Genomic DNA, 25,161 nt, shown 5'->3' on the forward strand with positions numbered 1-25,161 from the left:
CATCACAACCACCCTCTACCACCATCACTGTCACCCTCTACCACCATCACAACCACCCTCTACCACCATCACTGTCACCCTCTACCACCATCACTGTCACCCTCTACCACCATCACAACCACCCTCTACCACCATCACTGTCACCCTCTACCACCATCACAACCACCCTCTACCATCATCACAACCACCCTCTACCACCATCACTGTCACCCTCTACCACCATCACAACCACCCTCTACCACCATCACTGTCACCCTCTACCACCATCACAACCACCCTCTACCACCATCACAACCACCCTCTACCACCATCACAACCACCCTCTACCACCATCACAACCACCCTCTACCACCATCACTGTCACCCTCTACCACCATCACAACCACCCTCTACCACCATCACTGTCACCCTCTACCACCATCACAACCACCCTCTACCACCATCACTGTCACCCTCTACCACCATCACAACCACCCTCTACCACCATCACTGTCACCCTCTACCACCATCACAACCACCCTCTACCACCATCACTGTCACCCTCTACCACCATCACAACCACCCTCTACCACCATCACTGTCACCCTCTACCACCATCACAACCACCCTCTACCACCATCACTGTCACCCTCTACCACCATCACAACCACCCTCTACCACCATCACTGTCACCCTCTACCACCATCACAACCACCCTCTACCACCATCACTGTCACCCTCTACCACCATCACAACCACCCTCTACCACCATCACTGTCACCCTCTACCACCATCACAACCACCCTCTACCACCATCACTGTCACCCTCTACCACCATCACAACCACCCTCTACCACCATCACTGTCACCCTCTACCACCATCACAACCACCCTCTACCACCATCACTGTCACCATCTACCACTATCACTACCACCCTCTACCATCATCACTACCACCCTCTACCATCATCACTATCACCCTCTACCACCATCACTACCACCCTCTACCATCATCACTATCACCCTCTACCACCATCACTACCACCCTCTACCATCACTATCACCCTCTACCACCATCACTACCACCCTCTACCATCATCACTACCACCCTATACCACATAACTACCACCCTCTACCATCATCACTACCACCCTCTACCAACATCACTACCACCCTCTACCATCATCACTATCACCCTCTACCTCCATCACTACCACCCTCTACCACCATCACTACCACCCTCTACCACCATCATTACCACCCTCTACCACAATCACTACCACCCTCTACCACGATCACTGTCACCCTCTACCACCATCACTACCACCCTCTACCACCATCACTGTCACCCTCTACCACCATCACTGTCACCCTCTACCACCATCACTACCAACCTCTACCACCATCACTGTGTCACCCTCTACCACCATCACTATCACCCTCTACCACCGTCACTGTCATCTTCTACCACCATCACTACCACCCTCTACCACCATCACTGTCACCCTCTACCACCATCAGTGTCACCCTCTACCACCATCAGTGTCACCCTCTACCACCATCACTGTCACCCTCTACCATCATCACTGTCACCCTCTACCACCATCACTGTCACCCTCTACCACCATCACTACCACCCTCTACCACTATCACTACAACCCTCTACCACCATCACTACCACCCTTTACCATACCACCATCACTATCACCCTCTACCACCATCACTACCACCCTCTACCACCATCACTACCACCCTCTACCATCATCACTATCACCCTCTACCACCATCACTACCACCCTCTACCACCATCACTGTCACCCTCTACTACTGTATACCACTCTCTACCACCATCACTATCATCCTCTACCACCATCACTATCACCCTCTACCACCATCACTATCACCCTCTACCACCATCACTATCACCCTCTACCACAATCATTACCACCCTCTACCACCATCACAACTACTACCACCCTCCACCACCATCACTACCACTCTCTACCACCATCACTACCACCCTCCACCATCCCTACCACTCTCTACCACCATCATAACCACTACCACCCTCTACCACCATCACTACCACCCTCTTCCACCATCACTACCACCCTCTTCCACCATCACTACCACCCTTTACATACCACCATCACTATCACCCTCTACCACTGTATACCACTCTCTTCCACCCTCTACTACCATCACTATCACCCTCTACCACTGTATACCACTCTCTACCCCCATCACTACCACCCTCACTACAATCACTACCACCCTCCACCACCATCACTACCACCCTCCACCACCATCACTACTGCCCTCTACCACCATCATTACCACTCTCTTCCACCATAACTACCACCACCACAACCACTACCACCCTCTACCACCATCACTACCACCCTCTAACACAAAAACTACCACCATCACTACCACCCTCTACCACCATCACTACCACCCTCTAACACAAAAACTACCACCCTCTACCACCATCACTACCACCCTCTTCCACCATCACTACCACCCTCTACCACCATCACTACCACTCTACCACCATCATAACCACTACCACCCTCTACCACCATCACTAGCACCCTCTACCACCATCACTACCACCCTCTACCACCATCACTACCACCCTCTACCACCATCACTACCACCCTCTAACACAATCACTACCACTATCACTACCACCCTCTACCACCATCACTACCACCCTCTACCACCATCATTACCACCCTTACCACCATCATTACCACCCTCTACCACCATCACTACCACCATCTACCACCATCACTACCACCCTCTACCACCATCACTACCACACTCCACCACCATCACTACCACCCTCCACCACCATCACTACTGCCCTCTACCACCATCACTACCACTCTACCACCATCACTACCACCCTCTACCACCATCACTTCCACCCTCTACCACCATCACTATCGCCCTCTACCACTGTAAACCACTCTCTACCACAATCACTACCACCCTGTACCACCATCACTACCACCCTCTACCACCATCTCTACCACTCTACCACCATCACTACCACCCTCTCTCACCATCACTCTCTACCACCATCACTCTCTACCACCATCACTCTCTACCACCATCACTACCACCCTCTACCACCGTCACTACCACCATCTACCACCATCACTACCACCCTCTACCATCATCACTACCACCCTCTACCACCATCACTACCACCCTCCACCACCATCACTACCACCCTCCTCCACCATCACTACCACCCTCCACCACCATCACTACCGCCCTCCACCACCATCATTACCACTCTCTTCCACCATCACTACCACCCTCTACCACCACCACAACCACTACCACCCTCTACCACCACCACAACCACTACCACCCTCTACCACCATCACTACCACCCTCTACCACCATCACTACCACCATGTACCACCATCACTACCACCATCACTACCACCCTCTACCACCATCACTCTCTACCACCATCACTACCACCCTCTACCACCATCACTACCACTCTCTACCACCATCATAACCACTAGCACCCTCTACCACCATCACTAGCACCCTCTACCACCATCACTACCACCCTCTACCACCATCACTACCACTCTCTGCCACCATCACTACCACCCTCTAACACAATCACTACCACCCTCTACCACCATCACTACCACCCTCTACCACCATCACTATCACCATCTACCACCATCACTACCACCCTCTACCACCATCACTACCACACTCCACCATCACTACCACCCTCCACCACCATCAGTACTGCCCTCTACCACCATCACTACCACTCTACCACCATCACTACCACCCTCTACCACCATCACTACCACCCTCTACCACCATCACTACCACCCTCTACCACCATCACTACCACCCTCTACCACCATCACTACCAACCTCTACCACCATCACTACCACCCTCTACCACCATCACTACCACCCTCTACCACCATCACGTCCACCATCTACCACCATCACTACCACCATCTACCATCATCACTACCACCCTCTACCACCATCACTACCACCCTCTACCACCATCACTACCACCATCACTACTGCCCACTACCTCCCTCTACCACCATCACTACCACCCTCTACCACCATCACTACCACCCTCTACCACCATCACTACCACCATCACTACTGCCCTCTACCTCCATCACTACCACTCTCTACCACCATCACTACCACTCTCTAGCACCATCACTACCACCCTCTACCACCATCACTACTGCCCTCTACCTCCATCACTACCTCCCTCTACCACCATCACTACCACCCTCTACCACCATCACTACCACCCTCTACCACCATCACTACTGCCCTGTACCTCCATCACTACCACCCTCTACCACCATCACTACCACCCTCTACCACCATCACTACTGCCGTCTACCTCCATCACTACCTCCCTCTACCACCATCACTGCCACACTCTACCACCATCACTACCACCCTCTACCACCATCACTACTGCCGTCTACCTCCATCATTACCACCCTCTACCACCATCACTACCACCCTCTACCACCATCACTACCACCCTCTACCACCATCACTACCATCCTCTACCACCATCACTACCACCCTCTACCACCATCACTACTGCCCTCTACCTCCATCACTACCACCCTATACCACCATCACTACCACCCTCTACCACCATCACTACCGCCCTCTACCTCCATCACTACCACCCTCTACCACCATCACTACCACCCTCTACCACCCTCTACCACCATCACTACCACCATCACTACCACCCTCTACCACCATCACTACCACCCTCTACCACCATCACTACTGCCCTCTAACACCATCACTACCACCCTCTACCACCATCACCACCACCCTCTACCACCATCACTACTGCCCTCTACCTCCATCACTACCACCCTCTCCCACCATCACTACTGCCCTCTACCACCATCACTACCACCCTCTACCACCATCACTACTGCCCTCTACCTCCATCACTACCACCCTCTACCACCATCACTACTGCCCTCTACCACCATCACTACCACCCTCTACCACCATCACTACTGCCCTCTACCACCATCACTACCTCCCTCTACCACCATCACTACCACCCTCTACCACCATCATTACCACCCTCTACCACCATCACTACCACCCTCTACTACCATCGCTACCACCCTCCACCACCATCACTTCCACCCTCTACCACCATCACTACTGCCCTCTACCACCATCACTACCTCCCTCTACCACCATCACTACCACCCTCTACCACCATCATTACCACCCTCTACCACCATCACTCTCTACCACCCTCTACTACCATCGCTACCACCCTCTACCACCATCATTACCACCCTCTACCACCATCACTACTGCCCTCTGCCCCCATCACTACTTCCCTCAGAGGCAGATTGAGTCATGTACATGTGAGCAGCTATGTCCTGGGCGGGTGGACGCATCAGATATGGACGATTTCCAAGTGGAGGTATAGAACCCAGAATGAAATTTCACCCAAAAAAGTGGTCAAAATCCCAATTGTACGATATCCACACCGGACAAAATTCAGGGTTCCACTTCTATATATATGATCAACAAAAATATGATCTGCGTCAACATTCTCCATGGCAAATGTTATGCCAAATTTGTATGAACAAAAATTCCAAAATGTTAAATTATAAACCAAATTGTTATGTTCAGTGTCATTTGTTCAGTAGTTATAAGTTTATTTCAATACTACCCATAATACCCTGCATAACTTGGGCTGATTATAATGTATGTCCGTATTGACAAGTAATTCTATAGCAATTATATATATTGTACTTTTTAGAAATTAAGATTATGATTGATATTTTACAGAATACTACAGTGATGATTGGTAATGTGAGTATGATAAGTGAGAACATTGCTGATAACCCAGACTGTTACTTCTACCAGACTGTATATGGCTCCTTCATTCTCATCATACTAACAACATCTCTCATCAGAGGATTTGTATTTATGAAGGTAAATATTAGATATTTTTCACTACCAGATTCCATTGCTTTGATGTATGTGTTGCATTATACAATGGTATTTTGCTTAGACATGAGAGAACTGGTCACAGTATTGTCCTGGACTCTACATTATGTCCAGCGTTGAATATTTGAAACTGATCTAATGAAATGTTGAGTAATAAACAAAAATTTTAGAGAAAACATTTTAGCTTAGGATTTTCTGAGAATAGAAAAGACTATTGAAAATTCCCTTCAATCCAGTTAAAAATATTTATTTTTTATTTTTTAAGAAAATTGGAAAAGAAAGGAAACAGTATCTATGGTAATAAAGGTAATAAAGTTATGTTAAGCCTGAGGCTTTATGTATAAAAACACGTGTTGATGGTTCATTCTGCGATTATTTATCACTGACACAGCAGACTTCCAGGTTTGCCACTCAGCTAAAACAAATTATCATACCATTTTAACTTGTTTAATGAGGTACTATTCATATTATTTTTCTGTCTAGTATTTTGTTTTACCATTTACCATTAACCATTGAAGCTTCTTTAGTAAAGAACTGTAAGAATTATTTTTTGTGTAATTTTTTTACTAGCTACTGTTATCCATTTTAATTTTTATATAGCTACAGTGGTACCTCGACTTACGAACTTAATTTGTTAGAGAAGGCTGTTTAAGTGCCGATACCGAACACATTTGTTCCCGTAAGGAATAATGTAAATTAGATTACAGTGGAACCTCGGCTTATGAATGCCCCACCATGCATATTTTTCGGGATATGAGCCATCGTTCGGTCGATTTTTTGCTTCTGGATACGAACGAAATTTCTGGATGCGAACTTCCCCCTCAAGGGAGGTTCCTTAACCCTTTCAGGGTCAACAGGCCCTCTCCCAGACTTGTTCTCAGGGTCGCCCAAATTTCGAAAAAAAAATAAAATTATTTTTTCTTATGAAAAGCTAGAGAATCTTTTCCCGATCATAATGACACCAAAAGTATGAAATTTGATGGAAAACTTACGGAATTATGCTCTCGCGAAGTTAGCGGTCTCTACAATGTTAACGCATCGGCGATTTTGCCCACTTTGAGCCCTATTTTTCGCCAATTCCAGTGTACTAGTCGACAAAAATCATAACTATCTCGCTAGAACTCCATTTTTTTCTATCGATTGAGTACAAGAAACCACCCATTTACCGATTTCAACTATCCAAGAAAGTGGTCAGAATTTAGCAATTTTGCCAATTTCACACAAATATCAAAAGATGCTAATTTCTAAATAGGGTCCAGAATAAACAAGAAAGACATTCCTGGCACTAAAATAACATTTCCTCTGTTCATTAGTCATGTCCCCATGCCCCTCTTACATTCTTTTGCTTTCCACTTTGAATTTTCATTCTCACAAAAAATAGAAGATTTACTGTTATGCAGACTACTGCATTAGTGTAGAAATGGTATAAATAATATCGGCGCACTTGTGAAAGAATATTAGACTCACGAGTTGATGTGTATTGGATGCTTAGCATGATTTGTTTACTTCTGAACTTTGGTAAAAATTGAACATTTCTGCTACTTTGAGCTCAGTTTCAAAGTACTTTTCATTGTAAAACCAGTCAAAATCATCTCAATTTCTGTAATATATCTTCCATTCTATTAAATGAGACCAGGAAAACTAGAATACAACAATAAATATCATACGAAAATACAGTGCAAAGTCGCCGTTTTAATCCAAAAACACTGAAAGTTTTTTTTTTTCTCATTATGCACTGTGTGCTGCAGGATTTTTTTATACTGCGCACGCTGACCACATAGACCCATTCTTTCATATGTAGGCCTACCAGCTTTCTCTCGCTAGATTTGAGGGCGCTAGAATTTAGGCATACTAGTACGTCAAAACCCTGGTGTGTAAGCCGTACTAGTATGGCCAAAACCCTGAAAGGGCTAAATAAACAATTTTTTATTTTTTATTAACACATTGCCAGATTTCCACCAAGGCTGGGTGCCCCGAAAAAACATTCGTCATCATTCACTCCATCACTGTCTTGCCAGAGGGGTGCTTTACATTACAGTTATAAAAGTGCAACATTAACACCCCTCCTTCAGAGTGTAGACACTGTACTTCCCATCTCCAGGACTCAAGTCCGGCCTGCCTGTTTCCCTGAATCCCTTCATAAATGTTACTTTGTTCACACTCCAACAGCATGTCAAGTATTAAAAACCATTTGTCTCTATTCACTCCTATCAAATAATCTCACGCACGCTTGCTGGAAGTCCAAGCCCCTCGCACACAAAACCACCTTTACCCCCTCTCTCCAACCCTTCCTAGGCCAACCCCTACCCTGCCTTCCCTCCACTACAGATTTATACACTAAGTCATTCTGTTTTGTTCCATTCTCTCTACATGTCTGGACCACCTCAACAACCCCTCCTCAGCCCTCTGGATAATAGTTTTGGTAATCCCATGCCTTCTCCTAATTTCCAAACTACAAATTCTCTGCATTACATTCAAACCACACATTGCCCTCAGACATGACATCTCCACTTCCTCCAGCCTTCTCCTTGTTGCAACATTCATTACTGAATTATCCCTACTATCATACTTCCATTCAATTTTTTTTTTTATTTTTTTTTTATTATCACACCGGCCGATTCCCACCAAGGCAGGGTGGCCCGAAAAAGAAAAACTTCCACCATCACTCACTCCATCACTGTCTTGCCAGAAGGGTGCTTTACACTACAGTTTTTAAACTGCAACATTAACACCCCTCCTTCAGAGTGCAGGCACTGTACTTCCCATCTCCAGGACTCAAGTCCGGCCTGCCGGTTTCCCTGAATCCCTTCATAAATGTTACTTTGCTCACACTCCAACAGCACGTCAAGTATTAAAAACCATTTGTCTCCATTCACTCCTATCAAACACGCTCACGCATGCCTGCTGGAAGTCCAAGCCCCTCGCACACAAAACCTCCTTTACCCCCTCCCTCCAACCCTTCCTAGGCCGACCCCTACCCCGCCTTCCTTCCACTACAGACTGATACACTCTTGAAGTCATTCTGTTTTGCTCCATTCTCTCTACATGTCCGAACCACCTCAACAACCCTTCCTCAGCCCTCTGGACAACAGTTTTGGTAATCCCGCACCTCCTCCTAACTTCCAAACTACGAATTCTCTGCATTATATTCACACCACACATTGCCCTCAGACATGACATCTCCACTGCCTCCAGCCTTCTCCTCGCTGCAACATTCATCACCCACGCTTCACACCCATATAAGAGCGTTGGTAAAACTATACTCTCATACATTCCCCTCTTTGCCTCCAAGGACAAAGTTCTTTGTCTCCACAGACTCCTAAGTGCACCACTCACTCTTTTTCCCTCATCAATTCTATGATTCACCTCATCTTTCATAGACCCATCCGCTGACACGTCCACTCCCAAATATCTGAATACGTTCACCTCCTCCATACTCTCTCCCTCCAATCTGATATTCAATCTTTCATCACCTAATCTTTTTGTTATCCTCATAACCTTACTCTTTCCTGTATTCACCTTTAATTTTCTTCTTTTGCACACCCTACCAAATTCATCCACCAATCTCTGCAACTTCTCTTCAGAATCTCCCAAGAGCACAGTGTCATCAGCAAAGAGCAGCTGTGACAACTCCCACTTTGTGTGTGATTCTTTATCTTTTAACTCCACGCCTCTTGCCAAGACCCTCGCATTTACTTCTCTTACAACCCCATCTATAAATATATTAAACAACCACGGTGACATCACACATCCTTGTCTAAGGCCTACTTTTACTGGGAAAAAATTTCCCTCTTTCCTACATACTCTAACTTGGGTAATTGATTTGTGATCGCTTGTGCCGAGTTCCTCTGTAATTTCTAAATTATTAACAAGGGTTTCCTTGTTTGCTAGAACCAAGTCAAGCAGGTTATTTCCCCTGGTAGGCTCTGTCACAAACTGCTTCAAAAAACAATCCTGAACTACTTCTAAGAAATCGTTATATTATAAATTCCCAGTCAAGAAATTCCAATCAATATGACTAAAGTTAAAGTCTCCTAGAATTACATTATTGTGCCTTGTGACCATAACAATTTCCTCCAATAGTGGTCTCCTTTGGTTCCTATCTAAGTTTGGGGGATGGTATATCACTCCTAAAATCAATTTTTTATGCCCCTCTGAAAATTTTATCCAAACAGACTCTGTGTTACTTCAGATTTAATACCCATTTTTATACAACAGTTCAAGCAATCTCAGACATACAGTGCCACCTGTTATAAAAAATGCGATTCTAAAAGCTTAGAGATCTCCAGTGAATACTAGAAAGGACCGCCCTTCTAGCATCCAGCCTGTTACTGGGTTTTCGTAACAAGTAGTCAGTATCCTTGTCCAATTATCCATTAAAATTCAGTATTATTCAGTAGTGCTTCAGGATTACAACTGGTAGGCTACTAACTAGAGAAATTAAAATTTAATAAATTTATTAAGTCTAGAGGTATATTATCAAATTAAATTAAATTAATCACAGCAATCAAAATAAAATCAATCTCTCGAGTACAATATTATTGTGCTGAAAGCACATATCACATTTATAATTCTTAAGTACTGTCTGGTACATTAACATTTAATAAGATATTACAAATATGTACAAGTAAGTTTGTGTATGTATGTCAGTGCTCTAAGTAGTTCACTATGTCTCACGACTCGACTAGACTTAAACAAGTGACTGACAAAGTCCTCACATAAACTAACTTCTTGACCGACTGGCAACCAGAACAGTCTGCTTGAACAATGAAAAGAATGCTAAGCCCAATAGCCATATAACAAGCGACTGCGACACAATCAGGATCAAGGAGATAATATAACGACACTAAGTAGGGACCATCAGCAGATCCTCCACAAAAGTTACAAAACTCCCATACTACTGAATCTAAGTTCAGCATAGGAAAAACCCTGACTGTGACAATACACAGAAACCAGTACAAAATTAGGTCAGAAGCTATAGCTAAGGACCTGAGATGTTCTGAGTGTCTAAGCGACACACAACCTCAGTACAACGTCGAAAATCACTAAGTCTATACAATGTTCTGTAAACAGAGTTCTACAGAACTAACAAGAATAATGAGACAGACAATCTGTCCAACCACCAAGAGAGTCTAGAGCAGACTGAATACTTTAGGCGAGGTGAGGACACCCCCCCCCCCTCGATCACGTGATAGCTCCATGGGCAGCAGTCACCCAGCGAGAAGCCGGCAATATAACGAGCAAGGAGCGATAATTACAGTAGTTTGACAATCAAGACTTGAACTGAGCACTTAATATGTAACATCCTAACAATATGTAATATGTAACATCCTAACAACATAAGCTACGTCAAAAAACAATATAAAGCAATATATTTACGATTTAGCTATTATCCCAAATACAAGCAATATAAAATTATATGAAAAGATAATATACATTATATATACACATAATAATCATTGTAACCCATTCAGGGGTTGCAACACCCCCCAACACGACAGACGGTCGCACTAGGAGTTGCATTAATGTCTTTCACATTATTACTGATTACTCATATCAATACAATTTAATATAAATATTAATCAAAGTCTCTCTTGTGCCAAGCACCTCTACAACTTCACAGCGTCCGTCACTAGGATATGCCCCTAGTACTAGGGCAGTACACAGTATCGTATTTCTGCATACTCATGGTTATATACATCAGTGTAGAGACAGGATAGCGTAGACGAGCAGGGCACTGAGGCTCGATCATAGTAGAGGAGACTGCATTCCACTCTTAAGTAGTGGTTGTGGAATGCGAGGCAGTATGAACATCTGAGTATGAAACAGCTTAAGGTGTGTAGTGAGGGGGGGGTCTGCGGCAGGACAGTGTTGCATCACGCAGTACATCACCCGCACCACACTACCCACTCAACACTCAGCTTATGTCCTCCTCACACAACAATACTGTGAATACATAAATATAATAATTAGACATGACATGAGTATATATAGTTAATATGGGCTGGAGGGATTAAGTTACTTTACTGAATTTGACATAGCAAGTAACAAAAGGTATTTGGGCATAAAATTACGTTAATTTAATGTAACTGATAATTATTAAGGACGAGACAGAGTGTCAGCAATTACATTACAATGACCACTTATGTGTTTTATACTAATTGAATAAGGTTGGATTCTGAGGGCCCACCTCATGATCCTAGCATTTTTACTTTTCATGGTGTCAATATAAGTGAGTGGATTGTGGTCTGAAAAAACGTTAATTTTAAATGGGGAAGTGCCCAAATACACGTCAAAATGTTCCAACGACACCACAAGAGCTAGAGCCTCTTTCTCAATAGTGGCATAATTTTTCTGGTGTCGTTTAAGCTTAGATGAATAGTAACATATAGGACGGAGAATGTCAGTGGATGTTGACTGTTGGAGCAGCTCAGCACCCACTGCATAACAACTCGCATCTATATGTAAAAAGAAGGGAAGATTGAAATTAGGACTCTTCAACACAGGAGCAGAGGATAGCAAGCGCTTCAACCTTTTGAACGAGTCTGAACAATGTCTAGTCCAGATGAACTGAACTTTGCTACTAGAGCTCATAGTGAGAGGTGTAGGTGGAGGTGTGTGCGCTGGCTTGCCTGTCACTTGACACACGTGGCAACGTCGCACATGACCAGCTACTGTTTCCTTCATCTTTGGCCAAGTAAAACGTTTTGCCAGTTTACCGAGTGTCTTCTTGACACCCAAATGTCCTCCTATGGGACTATTGTGAGCAAAATCAATGGCTTGTTCATGAAATGTAACTGGTAACACTACGAAATGCTTGACTGTGGTGGAAACACTATCAGCTGACAACTTACATGTATTTTTCTCCATCAGTACACCGTTACTATAATAGTAACAATTATCGAGATCCTTTGCTTCACTCTCAGTAACTGCTATATCTCTCAGTCTTTCAAGTGACTGGTCAACAAACTGATCCTTGATTAAATCATCATGAGTTAGAAATTTAACGTCAGTTGTATCCTGACTAGGTTCATGACCGGGGGGAGTCAGTGTTAATGATCCTGGGCGCAGAGCGTCACTAAACAACATATTCAACCCCAAATCATCGTCATCAACTAACTCAACAGGAGACAAGGATGGTTGTTGAATCTTTGACATAGCTCTAGTAATTGCGCTGAGAGGAAATAAAATAGGTTTCTCTCTACAAGCTTCAATGGCATAATTATCATCAGTGTTATTATCAATCACAAGTGGTTCTTTACATATACCAGCATGAAGGATATCGTTCCCTATCAACAAGTCCACTGACCTGATGGGAAATACACCACTGGATATACCCACTGAAATATAACCAGTATAATAGCTTGTTTCAATATAAACTTTGTGCAGAGGCACTTTTATAACAGCCCCTCCATAGGCTTCTAACAATACATCTATCTTGCAATAGGTATCGTCAGTTATGGGCAGTACATCTTCTCTTAATAACGTGAGATAACTGCCAGTGTCTCTGAAAGTAATTATCTCAGTTAGATGTGATTCGTCAAATCCTATTCTGCCTCTTGAAAAGTAAGGACTCATCGCTGAACGAATCTTTTCGTCAGATACACTTTCTGACGCTAGTCATCTATCCTGAGTAACATTATCTAAAACAGTAGGATAAGAGGAATTGCTAGGATTTTGGTGCCTTTGTTGCTCAGAAGAGGATACGACTTGAGTGGGGGCGCCAGCCGCACGACTGTATCTCCTATCTCTTTCTAACTTATAGCAATACTCTCTAGCATGTCCTTTTCTGTTACAATATGTACATTTAACTTTCTTCTTCTCAATATCAGACTTCTGTCTAGCCACAGAGACAGATTCAGGGTTGTGAGTTTTCCTGGTAAAGGTACGAGAAGTTACAGTAGCAGGTACATCAGGCCGGCAATGAGCAGCTGATTTAGGTTGCCAACTTCTAGAACAATCTTTAGTTACCTTGTTTCTTTGTGTTTTAGTACGTACAAGTTTGTGAGAAATCTCGTAATTGTCTGCTAATGCTGCAGTTTCCAGAATATCTGAGGTAGTATGATCGATCAGATATTCTTGTATGTCAGCAGGCATACAGTTGTTAAACTCTTCATGTAGTAACAACTGAACAAGACTGTCGTAGTTGTTACACTTGGCAGACCTACACCACCTCTGAAATGCAACTTTTTTCTCACGAGCGAACTCTACACAAGTTTGATCTTGTCGTCGTTGTAACGTACGAAATGCTCTTTGATAACTTACAGGTAACAAGTTATACGTCTCTAGAATTGTTCGTTTGACAGCGTCATAACTAATGTACTTGGTAAATGGCAAAGCTGCAGTACAGGTTTGAGCTCTTCCCGTCAAAGCAGTATGCAACAATGTTGCCCAGTGCTTACGTGGCCAGTTCATAGCACGTGCCTGGTTCTCAAACACATCAAAATATGTGTCTATGTCACTTTCAAAAAACTTAGGAACCATGGATGCAGCTTTCTGCACATTAAATGTGTCCTGTGATCTATCAGTCTGTTGTCTTCCCAGACGAACATTTTCTCTTTGGAAATCTTCTTCGTTCAATCTCCTCTGTGCCTCTATTTGTGCAGTCTGCAACATAAGGAGGCGTTCAAACCTCTCAAACTGTTCCTGAGAGATAGGACCAGTGGGTAATGGAGGAGTAGGGAAATTAACATGTCTTTCTGGACTGTCCTTAGGTCGGACACCTCGTCCAGCCGTCTCTAGAGTGTCTAGATCTGGTCTAGGATAAGTAGATACAGGTGTAGCATACACAGTACTAGCGTGAGGCTTAGTCATACCAGCTATACTCTGTACTAATGTGTCAGTGAGGGAGGGCGTGAGCGAGAACTGAGCTACACTAGGCTCGGACACGAGGCTCACTTGTGCCTTAGTTGCTCCTTCTTCTAAGTAATCAAATAGAGTCATACTTCCCAATTGTGACACTAGACTTTCTGAATCTGAATCATAATCAGACATCTCTGTATGAGCAGGAAACAATATATCTTTAATTAATGCTCTGACAGTTTCTGCGGTGTAATTCCTGTTATACGTCACACCGAGATATTTGGCTACTCGCCAACACGTCTGAAGTTTTAATGTACTTAACTCAGACAAAGTCAGAGTATCAATTAACTGTTTCACTTTGGCATACATCACAAAAATAATTGTACTACGAGAGAGTGATTATGGGAAACTGTAATCCTAATACGAATTTTAGTATTGGTTGTCTTAGAGCTAGAGCTCATAAACAGTATTTCCATCTCCTTGGATCAAGAGACTCAGTCAGGTACATACATCCACCTGGTATGTTGTACAAGACTAAACTCAAAGTCTTCAGATTAGGAAAGTACTCAAAGTGTTTGATCATAGAGTTACTAGTATGTCAAACTAGACAATTTCTCCAACACCTTGGATCAAGAGCTCCCGGACAGGCCCCCATTTGTTACAAAAAACGCGATTCTAAATGCTTAGAGATCTCCAGTGAATACTAGAAAGGACTGCCCTTCTAGCATCCAGCCTGTTACTGGGTTTTTGTAACAAGTAGTCAGTATCCTTGTCCAATTATCCATTAAAATTCAGTATTATTCAATAGTGCTTCAGGATTACAACTGGTAGGCTACTAACTGGAGAAATTAAAATTTAATAAATTTATTAAGTCAGATGTTGCAAGTGTATGGTGTAGGAGGTAGGTTACTGAAAGCAGTGAAGAGTTTTTACGAGGATAGTGAGGCTCAAGTTAGAGTATGTAGGAAAGAGGGAAATTTTTTCCCAGTAAAAGTAGGCCTTAGACAAGGATGTGTGATGTCACCGTGGTTGTTTAATATATTTATAGATGGGGTTGTAAGAGAAGTAAATGCGAGGGTTTTGGCAAGAGGCGTGGAGTTAAAAGATAAAGAATCACACACAAAGTGGGAGTTGTCACAGCTGCTCTTTGCTGATGACACTGTGCTCTTGGGAGATTCTGAAGAGAAGTTGCAGAGATTGGTGGATGAATTTGGTAGGGTGTGCAAAAGAAGAAAATTAAAGGTGAATACAGGAAAGAGTAAGGTTATGAGGATAACAAAAAGATTAGGTGATGAAAGATTGAATATCAGATTGGAGGGAGAGAGTATGGAGGAGGTGAACGTATTTCAGATATTTGGGAGTGGACGTGTCAGCGGATGGGTCTATGAAAGATGAGGTGAATCATAGAATTGATGAGGGAAAAAGAGTGAGTGGTGCACTTAGGAGTCTGTGGAAACAAAGAACTTTGTCCTTGGAGGCAAAGAGGGGAATGTATGAGAGTATAGTTTTACCAACGCTCTTATATGGGTGTGAAGCGTGGGTGATGAATGTTGCAGCGAGGAGAAGGCTGGAGGCAGTGGAGATGTCATGTCTGAGGGCAATGTGTGGTGTGAATATAATGCAGAGAATTCGTAGTTTGGAAGTTAGGAGGAGGTGCGGGATTACCAAAACTGTTGTCCAGAGGGCTGAGGAAGGGTTGTTGAGGTGGTTCGGACATGTAGAGAGAATGGAGCGAAACAGAATGACTTCAAGAGTGTATCAGTCTGTAGTGGAAGGAAGGCGGGGTAGGGGTCGGCCTAGGAAGGGTTGGAGGGAGGGGGTAAAGGAGGTTTTGTGTGCGAGGGGCTTGGACTTCCAGCAGGCATGCGTGAGCGTGTTTGATAGGAGTCAATGGAGACAAATGGTTTTTAATACTTGACGTGCTGTTGGAGTGTGAGCAAAGTAACATTTATGAAGGGATTCAGGGAAACCGGCAGGCCGGACTTGAGTCCTGGAGATGGGAAGTACAGTGCCTGCACTCTGAAGGAGGGGTGTTAATGTTGCAGTTTAAAAACTGTAGTGTAAAGCACCCTTCTGGCAAGACAGTGATGGAGTGAATGATGGTGAAAGTTTTTCTTTTTCGGGCCACCCTGCCTTGGTGGGAATCGGCCGGTGTGATAATAAAAAAAAAAAAAATAAATTAAATTAATCACAGCAATCAAAATAAAATCAATCTCTCGAGTACAATATTATTGTGCTGAAAGCACATATCACATTTATAATTCTTAAGTACCGTCTGGTACATTAACATTTAATAAGATATTACAAATATGTACAAGTAAGTTTGTGTATGTATGTAAGTGCTCTAAGTAGTTCACTATGTCTCACGACTCGACTAGACTTAAACAAGTGACTGACAAAGTCCTCACATAAACTAACTTCTTGACCGACTGGCAACCAGAACAGTCTGCTTGAACAATGAAAAGAATGCTAAGCCCAATAGCCATATAACAAGCGACTGCGACACAATCAGGATCAAGGAGATAATATAACGACACTGTTACAAAAAACGCGATTCTAAAAGCTTAGAGATCTCCAGTGAATACTAGAAAGGACTGCCCTTCTAGCATCCAGCCTGTTACTGGGTTTTCGTAACAAGTAGTCAGTATCCTTGTCCAATTATCCATTAAAATTCAGTATGGTTCAATAGTGCTTTAGGATTACAACTGGTAGGCTACTAACTAGAGAAATTAAAATTTAATAAATTTATTAAGTAGTAAGTTGTCTAGAGGTATATTATCAAATTAAATTAATTACAGCAATCAAAATAAAATCAATCTCTCGAGTTCAATATTATTGTGCTGAAAGCATATATCACATTCATAATTCTTAAGTACCGTCAGGTACATTAACATTTAATAAGATATTACAAATATGTACAAGTGTGTGTATGCGTGTAAGTGCTCTTAAGTAGTTAGCTATGTCTCAAGACTCGAATAAGACTTAAACAAGTGACTGACAAAGTCCTCAAATAAACTAACTTCTTGACCGACTGGCAACCCGAACAGTCTGCTTAAACAACAAAGAATGCTAAGCCCAATAGCAATGCAATATCAAGCGACTGCGACACAGAATCAGGAACTGGGAAATAATATAACGACACTAAGTAGGGACCATCAGCAGATCCTCCACAAAAGTTACAAAACTCCCATAATACTGAATCTATGTTCAGCATAGGAAAAACTGTGACTGTGACAATACACAGGAACCAGTACAAAATTAGGTCAGAAGCTATAGCTCGGGACCTGAGATGTTCAGAGTGTCAATGTGACACACAACCTCAGTACAACGTCGAAAATCACTAAGTCTATACAATGTTCTGTGAACAAAGTTCTACAGAACTAACAAGAATAATGAGACAGACAATCTGTCCAACCACCAAGCGAGTCTAGAGCAGACTGAAAACTTCACGAGAGGTGAGGACACCCCCCCCCCTCGATCACGTGATAGCTACGTGGACAACTGCAGCTCAGAAGCCGGCAGTATAACGAGCGACAAGCGATAATTACAGTAGTTTGACAATCAAGACTAACTGAGCACATTTTATACACATCCTAACAACATAAGCTAAATAACAATATAACAGTCAAATAATAATATAAAGTCATACATTTACGATTTAGCTATTATCGCAAATATAAGCAATATAAAATTAAATGAAAAGGTAATATACATTATATATACATAATAATCATTGTAACCCATTCAGGGGTTGCAACAGACACTAAGTAGGGACCATCAGCAGATCCTCCACAAAAGTTACAAAACTCCCATACTACTGAATCTAAGTTCAGCATAGGCAAAACCCTGACTGTGACAATACACAGAAACCAGTACAAAATTAGGTCAGAAGCTATAGCTAAGGACCTGAGATGTTCTGAGTGTCTAAGCGACACACAACCTCAGTACAACGTCGAAAATCACTAAGTCTATACAATGTTCTGTGAACAGAGTTCTACAGAACTAACAAGAATAATGAGGCAGACAATCTGTCCAACCACCAAGAGAGTCTAGAGCAGACTGAATACTTTAGGCGAGGTGAGGACACCCCCCCCCCTCGATCACGTGATAGCTCCGTGGGCAGCAGTCACCCAGCGAGAAGCCAGCAATATAACGAGCAAGGAGCGATAATTACAGTAGTTTGACAATCAAAACTTGAACTGAGCACTTAATATGTAACATCCTAACAATATGTAATATGTAACATCCTAACAACATAAGCTACGTCAAATAACAATATAAAGCAATATATTTACGATTTAGCTATTATCGCAAATACAAGCAATATAAAATTACATGAAAAGATAATATACATTATATATATACACATAATAATCATTGTAACCCATTCAGGGGTTGCAACACCACCCCACCCCCATCCCAATATTTCTATCTACTACTTGGAACAATTTAAAACCATGAATGTGACATTCCGCAGGCATGTCCCGACTTTTGGAATTAAACCACGTCTCAGTTATGGCAAATACATCAATGTTACCTGCACTAGCAACTAATCTCAACTCATCCATCTTATTCCTAGCACTATGGCTATGAGGATAATGTATATTTAAAGACCCTCCTTTCTCTTTACCCTTCCTGCTCATTTCTGTTTTTCCACTAAACCTATTACTGTCCTTGTCACCTAGTGCCACTGGCTTTCCAATATCCACCTCATTCTGCCTATTACTAGTTCCCCTAGAACTCATAATATTACTACACTGCAACTTCACTGTTTTCCTGCCAAAACCCATACCGCTAACTATTCCTAGTTTAAAGTCCTAACAGCTCTCTCCACTGCAGTTGCTAGTGCTCCCACCCCAGACCTAGATAAGTGAACCTCATCCCTGGCATACATGTCAATTCTTCCATAGAAGAGGTCCCAGTTGTCAATGAATGTTACTGCATTTTCCTTACAGTATTTGTCCAGCCAGCAATTGACACCAATTGCCCTGGACAACCATTCATTTCCAACTCCTCTCCTTCGCAAAATACCACATATGACAGGATTCCCACCCTTCCTCCTAATTATCTCTATTGCTGACCTATACCTGGTAATCAGGTCCTCACTCCTACGTCTGCCAACATCGTTGCCTCCAGCACTGAGACAGATAATAGGATTGCTCCCATTACCTCTCATGATGTCATCCAGATGGCTAACAATATCCTTCATCCCAGCCCCAGGAAAACACACTCTCTGCCTCCTACTCCTATCCTGTCTAATCTTGATTAGGGTTATCTAGCTAATGATTTTATTGACAATGATCATACTTATGATTACGAAGGGATCTGCGTTTATTACTTTTTTCTTAATGTACACCATGCTCGGACTGAGTATATACATTACCCAGAGAGAAATTAGGTCTAATAATAATGATCCCAAATGGGTTAACAGGAGGCTAAAGCATCTATTAGGGGAGAAAAAGGGAATTTATAGGCACATCAGAAGAGGAGAGGTTAACCTTACTGACCAATATGTTCAGCTTAAAAGAGAAGTAAAAAAGGGGATTAGAAAGGCTAAACGTGACTATGAAATTAGAGTTGCTAATGAATCAAAGACCAATCCAAAGGGGCTCCTTGAAGTGTATAGGATGAAGGTGAAGGAAAAAGTAGGATCTCTGGAAATTGGGAATGGACAGCTGACGGATAACAAACTGGAAATGTTTTCCTTATTTAATGACTATTTTTTTTGTCAGTTTCTACACAAGAAGACATAAATGAGATTCCAGAAATTAACAATTATTCAGTTCCTGATGAATTCAAATTAACTAATATTGCTGTCACGAGGGACATGGTTATCAAACAGATAGACAAACTGAAGCACAATAAGTCCCCAGGGCCCAATGAGTTGTTTTCCAGGGTACTTAACCCTTTGACTGTTTTCGACGTATAAATACGTCTTACGAGCCAATGTTTCTGACGTATATATACTCAATAATTCTAGCGGCTTCAAATCAAGCGGGAGAAAGCTGGTAGGCCCACATGTGAGAGAATGGGTCTGTGTTGTCAGTGTGCACCACATAAAAAAAATCCTGCAGCACACATTGCGTAATGAGAAAAAAAAACTGATCGTTTTTTTGGAATAAAACGCCGATTTTGAGGTGTATTTTCGTATAGTATTTATCGTTGTATTCACGTTTTCATGGTCTTAGGTGATAAAATGGAAAACGTATTACAGAAGTAGAGATGATTTTCATTACTTTGACGATGAAAACGACCTTGAAACTGAGCTCTAAGTAGTGGAAATGTTCGATTTTTACCAATGTTCAGGAGTAAATAAATCACACCACACGTCCAATACACGTTAACTGGGGAGTCTAATATTCTTTCACTAGTGCACTGATATTATTTATACCATTTTTACAATAATGCAGTAGTCTGCATAACAGTAAATTTTGTATTTTTTGTATGAATAAAAAATCAAAATAGACAGCAATAATAATATAAGAGGGGCCTAGAAAAGTGACTAATGAACAGAGCATATGTTACTTTAGTGCCACGAATGTCTACCTTGTTTATTCTGGATCCTATTTTGAAATTGGCATCTTTTTTAGTTTGCGTGAAATTGGCCAAATTGCCAATTTCTGACCACCATATTGGGTAGTCCAAATTAGTAAATGGGAGGTTTCTTGTACTCAGCTGATAGATAAAATGGAGTTATAAAGAAATAGCTATGAGTTTAGTCAACTGGAACAATGGAATTGGCTGAAAATAGGGCTCAAAGTCGGCGAAATCGCCGATACGCATATGTCGCCGAGACCGCTAACTTCGCGGGAGCATAATTCCATGAGTTTTCGACTAAATTTCGAACTTTTGGTGTCATTACCATCGGGAAAAGATTCTCTATCATTTCATAAGAAAAAATAATTTTTTTTTTTTCAAAAATTGAGCGACATAGAATGACAGTTTCAGAAAGGGGCCTGAAACAGTCAAAGGGTTAAGGAATGCAAGATGGAACGTAGTCAGCCATTAACGAGTGTGTTTAATGCGTCCATCCTTACTGGTGTTGTGCCAGAGTTGTGGAAGATGGCTAATGTGGTTCCTATATTCAAGTCAGGAGATAAGTACATTCCTTCAAATTACCGTCCAATAAGCCTGACATCTATAGTGGGCAAGTTATTAGAATCAGTTATAGCTGACATTATTAGAAGTCACCTTGAAGAGCATAATTTGATTAATGAATCTTAGCATTCTTCAGTAGAACATTTGAGGCAGTAGACAGTGATAAAGAATATGATATTGTTTATTTGGATTTTAGTAAAGCCTTCGATAGAGTACTTCACAAGAGACTCTTAACCCTTTCAAGGTTTCCGATGTACTAGTACGGCTTACGCACCAGGGTTATTGACATACTAATATGCATAAATTCTAGTGCCTTCAAATCTAGTGAGAGAAAGCTAGTAGGCCTACATGTGAAAGAATGGGTCTATGTGGTCAGTGTGCGCAGTATAAAAAAAATCCTGCAGCACACAGTGCGTAATGAGAGAAAAAAACTTTTACCGTGTTTTTAGATTAAAACAGCGACTTTGCACTGTATTTTTGTATGGTATTTATTGTTTTATTCTAGTTTTCCTGGTCTCATTTTATAGAATGGAAGACATATTACAGAAATTGAGATGATTTTGACTGGTTTTACAATGAAAAGTACCTTGAAATTGAGCTCAAAGTAGCAGAAATGTTCAATTTTTACCAAAGTTCAAAAGTAAACAAATCATGCTATGTGTCCAATACATGTCAACTGGTTCATTCATTCATGTTGATTCGCCGGTACTTCCAGCCCGGGTCTTCTCCAGATGGTGACCCGGCAGTGGCCCCCCGGGTAGGGGGTGGCGTTCATCTTCTTTCTTCTTTCTTGGGCCCTCTGGTTGGAGGATGTCTTCTTCTATCTTGCATTGACTTCCCAGAGGGAAGTGTCTTCTCGCTTCAGAAGCGCAGGTGGGCAGAGGCAGCAATTAGAGGGTCCATTGGAGCCACACCCCAGCTTTAGTGGACCGCAAAGTGCTGGGGACCCCAAACTTATCTTCATGGTGAGTGTTTGTAGGTTGTCGTGCTAGAGGAGGGTACCGTCTTCAAGGGACCCATTCTGGAGCGTCCTGAATTTTTTCCTTGAAGTGTAGTCGATTGCCACAAAGCGGGGTGGAGTGAGTATTCTGTCCAGGGCTTCAGTGGTGTATGAAGTATTTGGGTCGAAGGTGTACCTGACTGTTCTGTCGTGGAGTCACTGTTTAAGTTCCAAAGACTGCATTGTGCTCTTGTACTGGTTAGTTGTATAGAAGTATACACCACCTAGGGCACGGGCTTTGTCTTGTGATGTAGCAGTGGCAGTGGCACAGGGAGATGCATTTCCAGTGTCTTGTGTTTTTGCTTTCTTGGCTGGTGGCTGAACTGATGGAGGCAAGGTTTCTGATTGGTCAGTTGCACTAGCAGTGGGTGCAGGTGGTGGTGGACTCTCATTGTTGGGAGTTGCTGGCGTCTTGGTGGTCTCTGATTGGTCCATCTCTATGTCGAGCGAAGCTTGTGGTAGCTGTGTAGCAACGGTGATGTTGGAGACATTAGCAGTGGATTTTATGACCTCAGTGGAAGGTGGGGATGCAAGGAATGTAAAACCAGCATATTGTTGAGTTTGAAGAGTTCATTGATGGTGGTGTTGAAGGAACCAGGCTCAGCTACATTCTGTACATGAGCATACATAATGCAATAAAGAATCTAGGTGGAGTCGGCAGTAGGTGCTGGCAGGGAAGTGGTGGGAGCAGCTTGCGTGCCTTGTTGTATCTTGGTAGTGTCTGCTTGAAGCTTGGAGATAGCAGAATATGTGGTTGCTTGTGGGTTGGGCTTCTTTTGTTGTTTTTTTGATTCTTGAGTACGTCTCTTCTGGTAGGGCATCTGGTGGCCAGAGTATGGTGGTCATTCTTGGTGGTGAGGCAGTAGTGCAATTCTTGAAGTCGCGACTTTCGCGGCCGCAGGTGGAGCAGAACTTCTTGTCCTTGGTAGGGCAATCTTTTGTGGTGTGTAAGTATGAGTAATAATTATAGCACTGTGAGATTTGTTGGAATTTCTCTGCTTCAATGAAGGTTGGGTTGATGTGGAAGTAGTGAATAGTCAGGCCCTCGACGAGAGCTCTGGCTGCCATGTTGACGTTACTGAAGGTAACCTTCAGCATGGATGAAGCATTTGGTATTTTAGTAATGAAGTCCACCTTGGCCCAAGGGTTCTGTGCTTTGATAGATGACTTTATTTCTTCAGTGGCCTGTGCAGTGATGAGGTTGTCGAGCCGCTTGAGGAACACAGTTCTCCTGGCCCTCAGAGCTGGGGAAGTCAAGACATGAAATCCCTGGTCTCGTAGAGTGGTAGTAGCAGTAGTTTCTCGGCCTCTGTGTCGTCTGTACAGATGACAACAAAGGCTTCTTTGAGTGATAAAATTGCATTACATTTGACTTGCAGTCTGCCACTAACAACAGCTGCAAGTGCTAGTTTGGACGAGTCATTGACTGTCCCACTTGCTGGTTTGATCTTTACTCTGTTAGAGTAATGCATCGTGAAGTGATGCAGACTGAAGGTTCCCCAATGGGGATCGAAGGGAGACTCTCGTATATATTCTTTCACAAGTATGCTGATATTATTTATACCATTTCTACACTTATGCAGTAGTCTGCATAACAGTAAATCTTCTATTTTTTGTGAGAATAAAAATTCAAAGTGCAAAGCAAAAGAATGTAAGAGGGGCATGAGTACATGACTAATGAACAGAGAAAATGTTATTTTAGTGCCAGGAATGTCTTTCTTGTTTATTCTGGACCCTATTCAGAAATTGGCATCTTTTGAAATTTGTGTGAAATTGGCAAAATTGCTAAATTCTGACCACTTTATTGAATAGTTGAAATCGGTAAATGGGTGGTTTCTTGTACTCATTCAATAGAAAAAAATGGAGTTCTAGCGAAATAGTTATGATTTTTGTCGACTAATACACTGGAATTGGTCGAAAATAGGGCTCAAAGTGGGCAAAATTGCCGATGCATAAACATCGTCGAGACCGCTAACTTCGCAAGAGCATAATTCCATAAGTTTTCCATCAAATTTCATACTTTTGTTGTCATTATGATCGGGAAAAGATTCTCTATCTTTTCATAGGAAAAAAATTTTTTTTTTTTTTTTTGAAAACTTGGCGACCTTGAGAACAAGTCTCGGAGAGGGCCTGGCGACCATGAAAAGGTTAAAAAAAAAAAAAAAACTATTTTTTTATTTTTAAAATATTCGGAGCTCCACACAAGTGAACATAGATCTACGTTTGGAATTTTGTTTAAAATTAACAAAATT

General features: G+C 42.5%; 1 protein-coding gene across 1 annotated transcript in view; it reads left to right on the forward strand.

The window, feature by feature from the left end:
- The window catches only part of LOC128686555 (ATP-binding cassette sub-family C member 5), a 537,407-nt gene that overhangs the window by 206,294 nt on the left and 305,952 nt on the right, over positions 1-25,161 (forward strand). The window contains exon 9 of the mRNA XM_070084337.1: positions 5,848-5,994. Within this exon, the coding sequence (XP_069940438.1) occupies positions 5,848-5,994 (147 nt within the window). The remainder of the gene's footprint in view (positions 1-5,847; positions 5,995-25,161) is intronic.

This window comes from Cherax quadricarinatus, chromosome 12 (genome assembly GCF_038502225.1).
Source record: "Cherax quadricarinatus isolate ZL_2023a chromosome 12, ASM3850222v1, whole genome shotgun sequence".
Lineage (NCBI taxonomy): Eukaryota > Metazoa > Arthropoda > Malacostraca > Decapoda > Parastacidae > Cherax > Cherax quadricarinatus.